The sequence below is a fragment of the Trachypithecus francoisi genome, unplaced genomic scaffold (assembly GCF_009764315.1).
Source record: "Trachypithecus francoisi isolate TF-2019V2 unplaced genomic scaffold, Tfra_2.0 Lachesis_group8, whole genome shotgun sequence".
Classification (NCBI taxonomy): domain Eukaryota; kingdom Metazoa; phylum Chordata; class Mammalia; order Primates; family Cercopithecidae; genus Trachypithecus; species Trachypithecus francoisi.
Window position 1 is genome coordinate 1,124,514 of NW_022681473.1, and position 15,855 is coordinate 1,140,368.

The 15,855-nt window shown below is 49.9% G+C and overlaps 1 protein-coding gene across 1 annotated transcript in view; it reads right to left on the bottom strand.

Annotated features, from left to right (window-relative positions):
- Positions 1 to 5,676, bottom strand: part of TOLLIP (toll interacting protein) — a 33,110-nt gene extending 27,434 nt beyond the window's left edge. Inside the window, exon 1 of the mRNA XM_033207515.1 lies at positions 5,476 to 5,676. Within this exon, the coding sequence (XP_033063406.1) occupies positions 5,476 to 5,508 (33 nt within the window). The 5' untranslated portion in view covers positions 5,509 to 5,676. The remainder of the gene's footprint in view (positions 1 to 5,475) is intronic.
- Between the last annotated feature and the right edge of the window lie 10,179 nt (positions 5,677 to 15,855).

Consider the following 15,855-nt stretch of genomic DNA (forward strand, 5'->3'; position numbering starts at 1 on the left):
AGCCGGGTATGGTGGTGGGCACCTGTAATCCCAGCTACTCGGGAGGCTGAGGCAGGAGAACTGCTTGAACCCAGGAGGTAGAGGTTGCAATGAGTTGAGATCGCACCACTGCACTCCAGCCTGGGCGACAGCGCGACACGCCATGTTAAAAAAAAAAAAAAAAGAAAGGCCTCAAGTGAACTGGGAGGCAGGTCAGAGGCAGTGTATTCAGAACGCAGCAAAGAGGGGACAAAAACGAAGGAACCGGAGGAAGAGACGTCCACTCCCCGACCGCTCAGCAGCCACTCTGGGAGCCAGGAGGGGGCAGGGTCCCACCTTCGAGGCACTGAGGACAAGGGACCGTCCACCTGGAGTACCGTCCACCTGGATGACTGTCCACCTGGAGTTCCACACACACAAAAATAGCCGTCAGGACACAGAGAAAAGGCATTTACAAGCAAAAATCAAGTTTGCCAGCAAAGAAATTTCTAAAAGATGAACCTGAAGCTAAAGGAAAGTGACCCCAAATGGAAGGCCTGAGACACAGAAGGGATAAGAAAAGAGAAACACAGAAGGAATCCAAACAAGCACTGACTCGAGAGAAATAACACGTTCCTGCAGGACGTTCCTGTGGGAGCCCCAAGGGGAGGCGGCGCCCACACAAGGCACAGCAGCACCGGCGCCGGGACGGGGCAGCCGAGGTCTCTGCGTGGATCAGGAGGCAGCACAGACAATGATTAACTTCTTCTTTAATTATTTTTCAGTCGGGCAGCCTCCGGAGCCAGAGTTCACTCTGAGACTCCCTCACAGCAGAAGCTGATAAGTGCATGTTACCATTTCCAGGAGAGCCCCCGCACTTTCCCAGCACAGTGTGCATGTACTTGAGATAAACAACTGAATTTTTTAAAACTTCGTTTAATAAATCCAAAAGAAGGCAATGAGAGAAAAAGAAACAAGAAAATGTAGGACAAATAAAAGCACAAAAGAAAACAACTAAAAAATCTGTAAATCTGTGTATCCATCTAGACGTCTATAACCAGAAAAATGAAACTAGCATGTTCCCATCAAAAGACTTAGATTTCTTAGATTTGACTTTTCAAAAAAATGTAAAATCAAAGAAGGAAAAAATACTAGGTGAATACTCTCTAAAAGATAGCTGGAGTGGCCATGCCAGTATCAGACAAAATAATTAAAAGCAAAAGACCTTTATCTTCCAAGAAGCCCATGGGTCCCCACCCAGTGAAGAGATCTGATTTCCAGGCAAGCACAGCAATTCTACACCTGTCCACACTCACAACCCGGCCTAAAAAACCCAGCACAAACGTTCACAGGGACCCAAAGAGAAAGGGCGCATGGGCAGGCGTTGAGTGCGTTCCCCACTGGCTCAGGTGCAGCCGGCAGGAACAGACGCCCACCCAGCAACAGCCCACCTGAGCCAGTGGGGACGGGTGAGTGCCACTGGCTCAGACACACAGGATGCAGGAAAATCCTGGGGCTCCTCACCACACTCGGGAGAGAAAGTCCACGCACACCTACAAGGAAAACCAATTCTCTCCTTGAGGCATGGAAAGGTAAAGGAAATGCATTTCACTTGCCTTTCCTTCACAAACTGTATTTCAGGACAACAGGTTGACACTGGTTGATGGGGAAAGCTAATCTTTACAAACAATCCCAGTTAATAAACACTGAATAAGTGATAAAGTTCAGAAACTACCCTCTACCATCCCTAATGAAGTCACCGATTTGGCAGGAATTATCAGCGACGTGAAGAGTGAGGGGACCTGGACAGGCACAGGCCTCACAGGGAGGAGAGGAGGGGCCAGGCCACCTCCAGCTGGTCAACCATGCACCTCCAAAAGCAGGACAAGGAGTAGGAGCAGCCTGGACCCAGCACGGCGCACCCACCTCTACCAAGGAGGCCTCTCTAGCCGATGGCGCCGCGGTGGCTGAAGGCAGAGTCTCCTGCAAACGTCCCGAGTTCTCACTGCAGAAGGCAGGGGCCCACACGGTACTCCTTGCGTGCTTTCTGATAATAAGCAGACTATATTGAAAAAAGGTTATCTTTCCAAAACACTGGCCTTTTTGAAAAGTGAGGGAAGCACTGCACAGGGCTGAAGCATCCCTTAGTGGCTATTCACGGAAACAGTATCCTGAAGATCTAAACACGGTATGATTCTCTCAGAACGACAGCGGGCTGGCTAGCTTCACACACGTCCTCTCCACACCTACCCACCCGGGCCCCTGAAGCTCCCTCTACCCAAGGACAAAAGAACCTCCCAGGGCCCCATTAGCGGCCTCTGCTCCTTCACGGCAGGGCACGTGGGATCTTGCTGTCTCCCCTCATCACCAGGGGGAGGCAACAGCTAGACCACAGTCAGGGTCTCCCGAGCCAGAGTCCTGCCCCTGGACCCTGGGGAACATCTCTCTCTGCTGGAAAGCCGAGCATCTGCTTAACCTCCTGCCTCCCCAGCACCACAAGGGTAACAGAAAGAGGAGGACACGATAAATAGTGTCGAGACACTGGCTAAAGGACCACTATGAGTTAATTCAGAGGGGCTGGGGTGGGACATGCTCAGTGAAGCAGGCCAGCGCCAAGGCGGGCCCTGCAGCGGGCATGTGCCGGGCAACACTTTACAGAGTGCTGCGCTGATCTGATAAACCCCAGGGCCAAGTCCAGCCCTCCTGTGCCCAGGACCCTCCTGTGGCCACCAGCTCCTGCCTCCCTCCATCCTCAGCCCCTGGGGTTCCCTCCTCTCAACCTCCAGACCCCACACCTCTGTTTTCCGTGCACTCCCCTCCCAGCCCACCCCCCAACTCCCATTCCTCCTCCAAGCTCAGGAGAGATGTCACGTCCTCACCCCAACACCCAGCCCTGGTGAAGTCACCATTTATGAACTCTCCCAGCACCTGAGGTTTAAGATCACAGACCCACCGGGCCGTCACCACAAGGCTCCACTGTCCTTATGTGCTGCCATGTCTACCGTGCTGCCCTGTAAGATCCCGGTGGCAGGAACCACCTGGTTGCCCCTGTATCGTGGCCATCCTAAACGTCACAGTCGGTAACGCTGGTTGATTAAGTCACAGATACTCCAAGCAGCACTCGAGACCCCCGTCGCTGACACCACCTTCTTGGAGACCCTGGCAGCTCTGAGCCAGATCTGATGTTACTGTGCATTTACTGGGCAGCGGGGGTGCCCCTGAAGTGCCTGCTCGTCTACGTGAGGGAAACAGCCCAGGAGGCACCAGGCAAGAGGAGATGCTAACGACACCTCAGCACTTGTCAGCACGGGCCCTACATGTGAGAAAATCTCCTGCCGCTCCCACTTCCTCATTGCGGGCGTAGCAGGGCTGCACACCGGTGCCCTCAGAACAGGAAGGGCCTGCCTCCCACTGCTCCGTGAGTGCTCAGCACCTGATGAATTCAAACCCAGCCCTACACCCCAGTGGGGTTCCAGATGAGGGACAAGTTCCCAGGAGGCTGAGGATGTCTCCCAGACCACACAGCAAGGAAGGGGCCATCCTGCCCGGCCACCATGCCCCCCGGCTCTCCAGGAGGACACAAAGGCAGGGTGCTGGTTCCCTTGTTGCTATGAGCCTCCGGTTAGGCAGAAAGGAGCACCTCACTGCCATAACCACCTGCAGGGACTCACTGTGCTGGAGCGAAGATGAAGAGGTGGAGACGCTGACATCAGAGGCCATGCAGGACCTCTGCCGACCCGCAGCCTCCACACCTGAGTCTCAGAGGCCATCCAGGACCTCTGCCGACCCGCAGCCTCCACACCTGAGTCTCAGAGGCCGTCCAGGACCTCTGCCGACCCGCAGCCTCCACACCTGAGTCTCAGAGGCCGTCCAGGACCTCTGCCGACCCGCAGCCTCCACACCTGAGTCTCAGAGGCCGTCCAGGACCTCTGCCGACCCGCAGCCTCCACACCTGAGTCTCAGAGGCCGTCCAGGACCTCTGCCGACCCGCAGCCTCCACACCTGAGTCTCGTAAGTGTCAGGAGGTTTCTTTCAAAGTCCTCAGAAAAAGCATCTATGCCCAAAACCTGGGGCTTCATTCTAAACACAGAAAAAATGTTCTACCTGAAGAATTCTCTCCTCAGGAGAAACACTAGACCCTGTGGATACAGTGTTAAGGGTGGGGAGCCCTGGTGACCCTCCACCATGTCCAGTACTGGGCTGCACGAGTGCAGGGACCTGGGAACATCCTAAAGAGGACTTTTTCCGCCCACGGCAGGTTTAGAGCCACTGTTGATAAAAACTGTGCCGCTCAGGACAGCCCGCCCAGCCCAGCCTCTGAATGGCACGGTTTGAATCTGTGGCCCCGCCAAATCTCACGCTGAATTATGACCTCCGCGTTGGAGGTAGGGCCTGGCAGGGCGGGCCTGTGGGTCACAGGGACAGATCCCTCGTGGGTTGGTGCCGTCCTGGTGATAGTGAGTTCTCACGAGGTCTGGTCATTAAAAGGTGTGTGGCACCTCCCCACCCCCAACTCTCTCGCTGCTTTCGCCATGTGACGTGCAAGCTCCCACTTGGCCTTCCGCCATGACTGGAAGCTTCCAGAGGCCTCCCCAGGAGCAGATGCCGGCACCATGCTACCTGTACAGCCTGCAGAACTGGGAGCCAATTAAATCTCTTTTCTTACAAATTACCCAGTCTCTGGTTTTCCTCTACAGCAATGCAAGAACGCCCTAACAGTGAGCCCGGAGGCCACTCACGCCAGGAGCCCATCATCTCCGAGTCAGTCTACACCAGCTCTCCTGCAATATTAATGCTATAGAAGAAACTGACAGGCAACCCTCTGGAGAGAATTCAGAGCAGGAAAGGTTCTCTGAAGTTCTTGGCGCCTATCCTCTCATTTGCAAATGAAGAAACTGAGGCTTTGCGCGGTGGCCACTAACTGGGGACACAATTGGGCCCAAGTAGTAGTCACCACTACCCTCACTCTGCGTAAGGGAGAAAGAGGAAACAGCCTCCATCTATGGGACCAACTAGAGTGTAGGCTGGTCTCCACCTGGGGGGCCACCAGGGTGCGCGCCCGTCTCCACTTGGGGGACCATTAGGGTGCGGGGCCCTCCTCCATTTGGGAGACCATCAGAGCTCGGGGCCCGCCTCCATCTGGGCACCGGACCCTCCTCCATCTGGGGACTATTAGGGAGCGGCGCCTGCCTCCTCTGGGGGACCATGGGGCACGGGGCCTACCTCCATCTGGGGCTCGCCACGGGCGCAGGCCCCCTCCCCCGGGGCCGCCTCCCCAAAGCTCTGCCCGGGAGCGACCAGGAGCTCAAGCCTCCCGCAGCGTGGGCACGTCCGTCCGTCCCGCCCCGCCCCGAGGTGGGGAGCCGCCGCTCCCCTCCGGCCGGCCGGGCGCCCCGTGTGTCCCAGGAGAGCGGAGGAGCCGACCCGCCCGCCGCCGCTGAGCAGTAGCCCGGGCCCCAGGCCCTTCCCGCAGCCGCAGGTCGCCGCCCCCGCCCGACCCCCGCCTGGCGGCCTCACCGGCCCGCGCTGAGTGCTGACGGTGGTCGCCATGGTGCTGCGGTGGCCCCCGTGGCTCGCCGACCCGAAAGTGACGCGCCGGGCGACCTCCTGCGCCCCTGCCGGAGCCTGCGACGGACACAGTTGTCACCTAGAGGCCGCCGCCACCACAGTCAGCTGACAGCCGCCGCGCCCCGCCCCCGGGACCACTCCACTGCGCAGGCGCCGCTCCAGGCACCGCCCCTTCCGGCTCTCTCGCGCACGCGCGCTCCAGTGTCGGGCGGGCACAGCCTCTTGCCCGGCGCCTGCGCACCCGCTCTCTCCTCGAGCCCCGCAGCTCAGCGAAATGGCTCCCGGCGGGGCCATCTGCGCATGCCCAGTCGTGACGGCTGTCGGCTCGGACCCGAGTGTGGCGGCGCTGCAGTCTGGGCAGTTTGGCTCCTCCTCGGTCCTCTGCTGAGTGGCGGCAGGACCTGGCCACCTGGCGGGGGTGACCTGCGGCCGTGCGGCCCGCACGGAGAAGGGAGGGAACTGTGGCCCGGAACAAAACAGGGGCAGGCCCGACATCCCCTCCAGCGCGATCTTTCCCTCAGCTGACTGCGGGAGGAAGGGCCTTTCTGTGTCAAAGGGCTAAAGATGGGGCGCGGTTCCTCCACGGGGAGGCTGCCGGGTGAACAGAACGGGGATGGAGGCGCTGCCAGAAGAGCCCGAGTTCGAGCCCGCCCTGCCCTCGACCTCCCCGCGGCGCCGCTCCGCAGGGGCCCCGCTCCCCTCCTGCTCGCTGCGAACCCCAGTCCGGCCTGACCTCGCCCCCCGCGGTCAGGCGCTCCAGCCAGAGCGACTCCAGCTCCAACAGCGCTGGGTAAACTGAGGCCGAACCCCGCTCGCTGCATCCCCAGGAATCGCGCGTTTACGGTCACGGGCACAAGTTAATGTTTACCCAGCAGACCCGGGACTTCGGTCCTGATGTCCGGGTATCTTAAGAACAAAAAGCATTCTTAGTTGAAGTTTCGCTTTAAAGATAATGATATATGGCCGGGCGCGGTGGCTCAAGCCTGTAATCCCAGCACTTTGGGAGGCCGAGACGGGTGGATCACGAGGTCAGGAGATCGAGACCATCCTGGCTAACACCGTGAAACCCCGTCTCTACTAAAAAATACAAAAAACTAGCCGGGCGAGGTGGCGGCGCCTGTAGTCCCAGCTGCTTGGGAGGCTGAGGCAGGAGAATGGCGTAAACCCGGGAGGCGGAGCTTGCAGTGAGCTGAGATCCGGCCACTGCACTCCAGCCTGGGCGATGGAGCGAGACTCTGTCTCAAAAAAAATAAATAAATAAATAAATAAAAATAAAGATAATGATATAGATGCTCGCAGAGGACAGGCCTTACGCAAAGATTAGCAGTCCTTTGTTTGACGAGCCCAGGTAGTACAGCACGTCTCCCACGTGATGTTTTTTGGCTTTTATCTTACATATAAACAAGCGTTGTATCCAGGTGGACGCCTTCCTCCTCGTGCTTTTGGGAACATCCTGCTCTATGGAGTAGCCATTCTTTTATTCCTTCGCTGTCTTAATAAACTTGTTTTCACTTTACTCTGTGGACTGGCCTGGAATTCTTTCTTGCACAAGATCCAAGAACTCTTTTTGGGGGTCTGGATCAGGACCCTTTACCAGTAACACAACCACTCCACCAAAAACTCTTGTCTGTGATCTCTACATTGTTAGTGGTCAGTTCTCAGTCCTCGTCGTCCGGGAACTACAGCAGAATCGATAGTCATTACTGCTAGACACGCTTTCTTCACTCCCCATCCAGGACACCATGCGTCTCTCACTTTCCTCTTATCCCGGAGACCACATCTTCAAGTCTCAGTTACCCGTCTCTCCTTCTGAAACCGGCAACCTGGCCACTTGCCTGTTTTGACGGGGTTTAGAGGAAAAGAACAAAAGCCCCTTCCTTAAGTTGTAGCTTAACTTCCAGCCAATCCACAGCACAAGACCCAAGAAACTATTAAGCACAAGTTCTTGCTTTAGGAGCCAAGGGACTTCCCCGGGGTTCCACATGTGCAGTTAGACTTAAATTTCAACTATAGTTACCCCTTCCTCATTTTCTTTTTTTTTTTTTTTTTTTTGAGACGGAGTCTCGCTCTGCCGCCCAGGCTGGAGTGCAGTGGCGGGTCTCAGCTCACTGCAAGCTCCGCCTCCTGGTTTACACCATTCTCCTGCCTCAGCCTCCCAAGCAGCTGGGACTACAGGCGCCCGCCATGTCGCCCGGCTAGTTTTTTTTGTATTTTTTTTAGTAGAGATGGGGTTTCACCATGTTAGCCAGGATGGTCTCGATCTCCTGACCTCGTGATCCGCCCGTCTCGGCCTCCCAAAGTGCTGGGATTACAGGCTTGAGCCACCGCGCCCGGCCCCCTTCCTCATTTTCATGCTAAAAATCACACCTGGGGTAGAGATTTAAAATGTGAATGTTGCATGCGACGCATGAAGAAGCATGCAAAGCTCCTGAGAAGCGCTAGACAAACCCCTCCCATCCGTGCCTGGACCAATCCCTTCCCTGTGAAACTAACCCACGTGCCACCCCCCCCCCCCCCCGGGTGAGGGGGGGGCGTAGCCCACCGTTTTCCTTTCACGGTGCTGACTTGCTTGTGCACAAGCAAAATAAAGCTTTGTCTTTCTCCTTGCTGCTACCACTGCTGATCTCTATTTCTATCCTGGGAGATTACAAGATCCCAGGGCACACTGGTAACACTTTGACTCCTTAACATCAGGGTGCCTTGCCTCAGGCCTCAGTCCTTGTACATCTTTTCTATCCACATCTTCAGTGAGCTCATCCAGTTCAGTCCTTTAAATGCCATCCATATACTGATGATCCTAAAATCTATATCTCCAGGATCTCCGCTAAACACTAGATTCAGCTCTTGCCTTAATATTCTTCCCCTATGGGGTGGACAGGTTTTAAGGTAGATGCGTGATCCCTGCCTCCTGGTGTTCACATCCTTGAATAATCCTCTCGTCTTGAGGGTGGACAGAGCCTGTGGCATGCTTTCAAACAACAGAATATGGCAGTGGTGATAGGATGTCCCTCCCCGATCACCTGATGTTATACAAGACTCCATCTTGCTCGCAGACTCATTCTCAAGGGTCTCTCATTTGCTGGGTGAGAAGCAAGGTGCCATAATTCCTACAACTTCAAGGAAACAAATTCTGCCAAGAATCTGAGGGGGCTTTGATCCTTCCCCTGTCAAGCCTCCAGATGAGAATGCAACCCAGCTGACACCTTAACTGTAGCCTCGTAAGATCCAATAATAAGCCAGCTAAGCTGTGCCTGAACTCCTGCCCCCACAGAAACTCTGAGATAAGTGTGTGTTGTTTTAAGCCACTTATCTTACAGCCACATGATCTGACTTATGCATTATTAGAATTCCAGAAGAAAAAAGGAGAATGAGGCAGAAAATCTGAAGAAATAATGGCCAATAATTATCCAAATTAATGGTAGGCACCAAACAAAATATTTAGGAAGCAATGGATTCCAAACAAATAAACAAAACACTTCGTCATGTCATATTCATACTGCTGATAACAGAAAGCAAGGAGAAACTCTTAAAAGCACACAGAGGAGGCCAGGTGCAGTGGCTCACGCCTGTAATCCCAGCACTTTGGGAGGCTGAGGCGGGCGGATCACAAGGTCAGGAGTTTGAGACCAGCCTGGCCAACATGGTGAAACCCCATCTCTACTAAAAATACAAAAATTAGCCAGGCGTGGTGGTGGGCGCCTGTAATCCCAGCTACTCAGGAGGCTGAGGCAGGAGAATTGCTTGAACCTGGGAGGTGGGGCTTGCAATGAGCCAAGATTGCACCACTGCACTCCAGCCTGGTCAACAAGATCAAGACTCCGTCTCAAAAACAAAACAAAACAAAACAACAAACAAAAAAACAGAAGCAACCTTTGAAGTGATTATGCCTGATAATTTCCCCAATACACCTACAGAGGGGTAAAGATAATGATTCCATCTGACTTCTCCTCGGAAACCATGCAAGTAAGAGGAATGTGGAGTGAAATATTTAAAGTGTTGAAAGGAAAATAAAACTGCACCAACCTAGAATTCTGTATCCTGTGAAAATCCTTTACAAGTAAAGGAGAAACACAGACTTTCTCAGACAAACAAAATCGGGAGAATTTGTTGCCAGTACACTTGCCTTGCTAGAAATGCTAAAAGAAGTTCTTCAGACAGAAGGAAAATAACACAGGTCAGAAACTCAGATCCACATAAAGAAAGGAAGAGCATCAGAGAAGAAATAATTGAAGAAAAAAAAAATGCTAGCGTGAGCATTAGGAACCATCACAATGTATAACAATGAGTCATCGTCATGGGGCTTTGAGGAGTGGAGTGGTGTGGCCTTAGAGGTAAGCAGAGACGACATCTTTGTCAAGAGAATTAAAGAAGGGGCGGCCGGGCGTGGTGGCTCACACCTGTAATCCCAGCACTTTGGGAGGCCGAGGTGGGCAGATCACAAGGTCAGGAGTTTGAGACCAGCCTGACCAACATGGTGAAACCCTGTCTCTACTAAAAATACAAAAATTAGCCCGGCGTGGTGGCAGATGCCTGTAATCCCAGCTAATCGGGAGGGTGAGGCAGAAGAATCACTTGAAGCCAGGAGGCAAAGGTTGTAGTGAGCCGAGATCACGCCACTGCACTCTAGCCTGGGCTACAGAGCGAGATTTCGTCTCAAAAAAAAAAAAAAAGAGAAGGGGCAATGCTGGAGGCCTGGGGTCTGGCCAGATAGATTTCTGTTGTACTCTCAGACCACATTAAATTAGAAATCAATAATATGAAGATAGCTGGAAAAGACGACTGGAAAGATTGTAATGAATGGACTCTTTACAAAGGAGGGGCAGAGTTAAGTGAATGAGTTAAGTGAATGTTCTAAGTGTAGACTGTAAAGAAAATTCTGACTTAAATGTTAGATGCTCCAAGTAATTGCTTACATTCCCTTAGATAGCTGATGCCAACATCCAGAGCTTGATATGCATGGACCCTGACCCTGCGAATCACCTGAGTGAGGTCATCTGCCTGTGGAACCATCAATGCTTCCAGCCCCGTTCCATGTTGTCATGGGTGTTCCACTCCCCTTGGTCTTTCTGTTTCTAGATTTCAACTCATAATGGTACACATGGGTCTGAATAGTCATGGAACATTCTAATGTACCAAGAGCCCCAGACAAGTTTTCTGCATAACTTTCAGTGGGATTCTTGAGTAATAATGACACAAAACACGTTTGAGTGCTTAATATGTGCCACCACTACACCCGGCTAATTTTTTGTATTTTTAGTAGAGATGGGGTTTCACCGTGTTAACCAGGATGGTCTCAATCTCCTGACCTTGTGATCCGCCAGCCTCGGCCTCCCAAAGTGCTGGGATTACAGGCGTGAGCCACCGTGCCCAGCCAGCAAGACTTTTAATGGCAGTCTTGCAAGATCAGATGTCTGGTAGGCAGGCACACCTGGGGCAGTTACAGCAGGTAATTGATCTCCTAGCACACAAACCCTCTCCCACGTCCTCATTGGTCGAGTACTACAGAGTTACAATCTTCCCCGACATCACCTGAGTTTCATTTTCCCCCTTATAAGGTTATACCCCGTCCCCTTCCCCACTTAAGTTTCGATTTGCCAATAATGAAACTTTCTTCCCTTTTATGGCCGACCCCTCCTCTACATTCTCATGTACATACTCATGACCTTCCAGGTGCATGAGCCGTATGGTTTGTTCCATCCACAGGCTGGCTGCCAGTGCTTAGATTTATCATGCCTTGAAAATGGACCATTAAAATGTTTTCTCACAATACGATAAAGAAAACAACACTGACATACCAATTTACATCCCTCAGTAAAAATTAGAAAGGGGTTGGATGTCAAGTTTGGGTGGGAATTGATGAGAAGGGAGGCTCTTGTAGCCCTGAGTAGGAACTGGTGGAGGATCTCTGAGAAGTAATGTGGACGTGCTTAGTAAAAGTAAATGTGCCCTGTGAGCGCTGTCTCTTGAGAGCGTAGAGCGCACCCTGTAAACAGGCTCACACTGACTCACCCGGGAATGCATTCAAGGCTGTTTTTGCACAGTTATTTGTGTAGCAGAAGTTGGTAGCCTAATTATTCATCTTTAGAAGAATTAATAAACAAAATGTGACAAGTATACACTTTGGAACACTGTGCAGTGCAGAGACAATAAAGTCGGTGTTCACAGAACCACTTGCATATGTTTATAAAATCCAGGCAAATATCTTAAGCAGCAGTTTTCAAGACATCAGACTTAAAAGACAGTAAAGTTCGGCAATCCCCAAGACAGAAAGCAAATGAGGTGAGCCCTGTGATTGCCTCTGTGTACCACCTAGAGAGTTTCCAGGCTGCAGCACAGGGATGTGTAACATAAGCAAAGACATGTGGTCTCCCTGAGCTGAGGACACTTCGCTGGGAGTCCAGGGAGGACAGGAAAGCTGGAGTTCTCAGGGCAGAGTGCCAGGGAGGAGAGAGCTGCACAGTGAAAGAGGAACAGAGGCCTGCAGAGGCTCCTTCTTGCGTCTTCAGCTCAGTACTGATGAGTACATGCATCTGATGAAGCTAGCCAAGGAAAGAATTTCAGGGCCGGGCGCGGTGGCTCAAGCCTGTAATCCCAGCACTTTGGGAGGCCGAGACGGGTGGATCACGAGGTCAGGAGATCGAGACCATCCTGGCTAACACGGTGAAACCCCGTCTCTACTAAAAATACAAAAAACTAGCTGGGCGAGGTGGCGGGCGCCTGTAGTCCCAGCTACTCGGGAGGCTGAGGCAGGAGAATGGCGTAAACCCGGGAGGCAGAGCTTGCAGTGAGCTGAGATCCGGCCACTGCACTCCAGTCCGGGCGACAGAGCGAGACTCCGCCTCAAAAAAAAAAAAAAAAAAAAAGAATTTCAGAAATAACATTGCAAGCTAACACAGGGCCAGGAATAGTTCCTATTCCCACCATTTAGAGTGAAAAACCACAGAATTGACAGGATACCGAGTAGAGTACTCAGAAGTGTTTTGCCTTCACATTGCCAGGGATAAGTGGGCTATTTTATAATGATAATGGGATAAATAAATCAAGAGGACATATAAATCCTAAACATTTGTACACTTAGTTATAGAGTTTCAAAATACTTTTAAAGTTTTGCTTCAAAAGACCAAAACCTGATGGAACTGCAAGGAGAAGCAGGCAAATTCACAACTGTAGCTGGAGATTTCAACAGTCTTTTCTCAGCATTCCATAAAACAAATAGAGAAGCTTAGTTCAGGTAGAAGATTTGAACAACACTATCAAACAACTTGATCCGGCTGACATTTATAGAAAACTCCACCCAACGCCAGCAGAATACATTGAATGTGTATCAAGATAGACCACATTCTGGGCCAGAAAAGAAGTCTAAAATGAGTAGGTTCTCTAACCAAAATGGAATTAAAATTAGAAATCAACAGTAAAAAGCTATCTGCAAAATTCCCATTATATTTGGAAACTAACATACTACTAAATATCCCATGTGTCAAAGAAGAAATCAAAAGGAAAATTAGGTAGTGTTTTGAACTGAATGAAGATAAAAACATGTATTATGTTTTGTGGGATGCAGCTAATGCTGTATTTAAGTGGAAATTCATAGCACTAAATATCTACATTAAAAAAGAGGGAAGGTCTCAAATAACTGATATTAGTATTTTTCTTTAGACATTAGAAAAAGAAGAGCAAATTAAGTTCTAAGGAAGCAGAAAATAATAAATAAAGGTCACAGCAGAAATCAAATGAACTAGAAAACAGACCACAGAGAAAATCAGTAAAAACCAAAGCTCATTTTTGAGAAGGTAAATAAAATTGATAAACCTCTGGGTAGACTGAGCAGGAAAAACAATATAGAAAACACAGGCCGGGCGCGGTGGCTCAAGCCTGTAATCCCAGCACTTTGGAAGGCCGAGACGGGCGGATCACGAGGTCAGGAGATCGAGACCATCCTGGCTAACACGGTGAAACCCCGTCTCTACTAAAAAAATACAAAATTAGCCGGGCGAGATGGCGGGCGCCTGTAGTCCCAGCTACTCGGGAGGCTGAGGCGAGAGAATGGCGTAAACCCGGGAGGCGGAGCTTGCAGTGAGCTGAGATCCGGCCACTGCACTCCAGCCTGGGCGACAGAGCGAGACTCCGTCTCAAAAAAAAAGAAAACACAAATTACCAGTACCAGGAATGGGAAAGGAGGCATCATTACAGAGTCTACACACATTAAAAGAATAATAAGGGAATGTTATGAACAGCTTTACTTAAGTGCAACAAAATGAAATAGACATATTTCTTGAATGACAAATTATCAAAACTCACTCCAGAAAAAATAGAAAAAAATATTCTTTTATTTATTAAAGAAGTTAAATAAAAAGAAAAAATCTTTCTACAAACAAAACTCCAGACTCAAAGGCTTCACTGGTGAATCTCATAATAATAAGTCTCGGCCGGGCACGGTGGCTCAAGCCTGTAATCCCAGCACTTTGGGAGGCCGAGACGGGTGGATCACGAGGTCAGGAGATCGAGACCATCCTGGCTAACACGGTGAAACCCTGTCTCTACTAAAAATACAAAAACTAGTCGGGCGAGGTGGCGGCGCCTGTAGTCCCAGCTACTCCGGAGGCTGAGGCAGGAGAATGGCGGGAACCCGGGAGGCGGAGCTTGCAGGGAGCTGAGATCCGGCCACTGCACTCCAGTCCGGGCGACAGAGCGAGACTCTGCCTCAAAAAAAAAAAAAAATAATAATAATAATAATAATAAGTCTCAAACATATACGAATATTTGAGAAAGAAATAACATCAATTTTACAGAGACTCTTCCAGAAAATAGTGTAGGAGGAAATACTTTCCAGCTCATTCCATGAAGCCACAGCATATGCTGGTACTATCATCAGACAAATACATGGTAAGAAAAGAAAAGAGAAAACCAATAGCCTTCACAAACCACACACAAAATTCTCAACAAAAATGTGAGCAAATTGAATTTATCAGTGTATAGTAAGGATAATACATCATGACAAAGTGGCATTTATTTCAGGAATGCAAGAGTGGTTTAGTATTTGAAAATTATCCTGCAATGTAATTTACCACATTAATAGAAAAACCAGATGATCATCGCAATAGAGGCAGAAAAAGCATTTGACAAAATCCAAAATCCATTCCAGATATTAGCTTTCTGCAACACAGGAATAGAAGGGAATTCCCTCGATCTGATAAAGGGCGTCTGCAAAAAACATACAGCTGACATTGTACCCAATCGTGAAAGAAGGAATGCTTTCCCCTAAGATCCTAAGATCAGGAGCGAGGCAGGGATGTCCACTTTAATTACTTCTACTAAACACTGCAATGCAGGCTAGAGACAGGACAATCAGGCAAGAAAAAGAAAAAAGGTGCCCAATTGAAAAGTAAGGAAAACTGTTTTCATTCACAGACAAATGATTGCCTACGTAGAAAATCCTACAAAATCTGTAGAATGCAGTAGCTACTACAAATAATTAGTGAGTTTAGCAAGTTTGCAGACTTTAAGGGAAGTAAAAAAAAAAAAACAAAAAAAAACTGTTGTACTTCTACAGTTTTGTAGAAATGTAGAATGCAGTAGCACAATCTGTAGAATGCAGTAGCTACTAGAAGTAATTAGTGAGTTTAGCAAGTTTGCAGATTTAAGGGAAGTAAAAAAAAACTGTTGTATTTCTACAGTAACAAACAATCATACACTAAATAAAAAGCAATTCTATTAATAACATCAAAAACTTAAATACTTAGAAATAAATCTGACAAAAATGTGCAAAACTTACATATTGAAAATTACAGGCTGGGAGGGGTGGCTCACTCCCGTAATCCCAGCACTTTGGGAGGCGGAGGCGGGCGGATCGACTGAGCTCAGGAGTTTGAGACCACCCAGGGCAATGTGGTGAAACCCTGTCTCTATTAAAATTCAAAAGAATTCGCCAGGCATGGTGGTGCATGCCTGTAATCCCAGCTACTCAGGAGGCTGAGGCACAAGAGACCCTTGAACCCCAGAGGTGGTTGTAGTGAGCCGAGATTGCGCCACTGCACTTCAGCCTGGGTGACGGAGCAAGACTCTTGTCTCAAAAAATAAATAAATAAATAAATAAATAAATATACAAAATATGCCTGAGGGATTAAAGAATAGCTAAATAAATGGAAAGATACATTTTGTTCATGTTAAGACTTAATATCTTTAAGATGTTAATTCTCCCCTTACTGGTCTAGAGATTCAATACAACCCCAATCAAAATCCCAGTGGCTCTACGGAATTGATAAAGTATTGCTAAAATTCATATGAAAATGCAACAGATCTAGAAAATCCAAAACAACTTTGAAAAAGAAG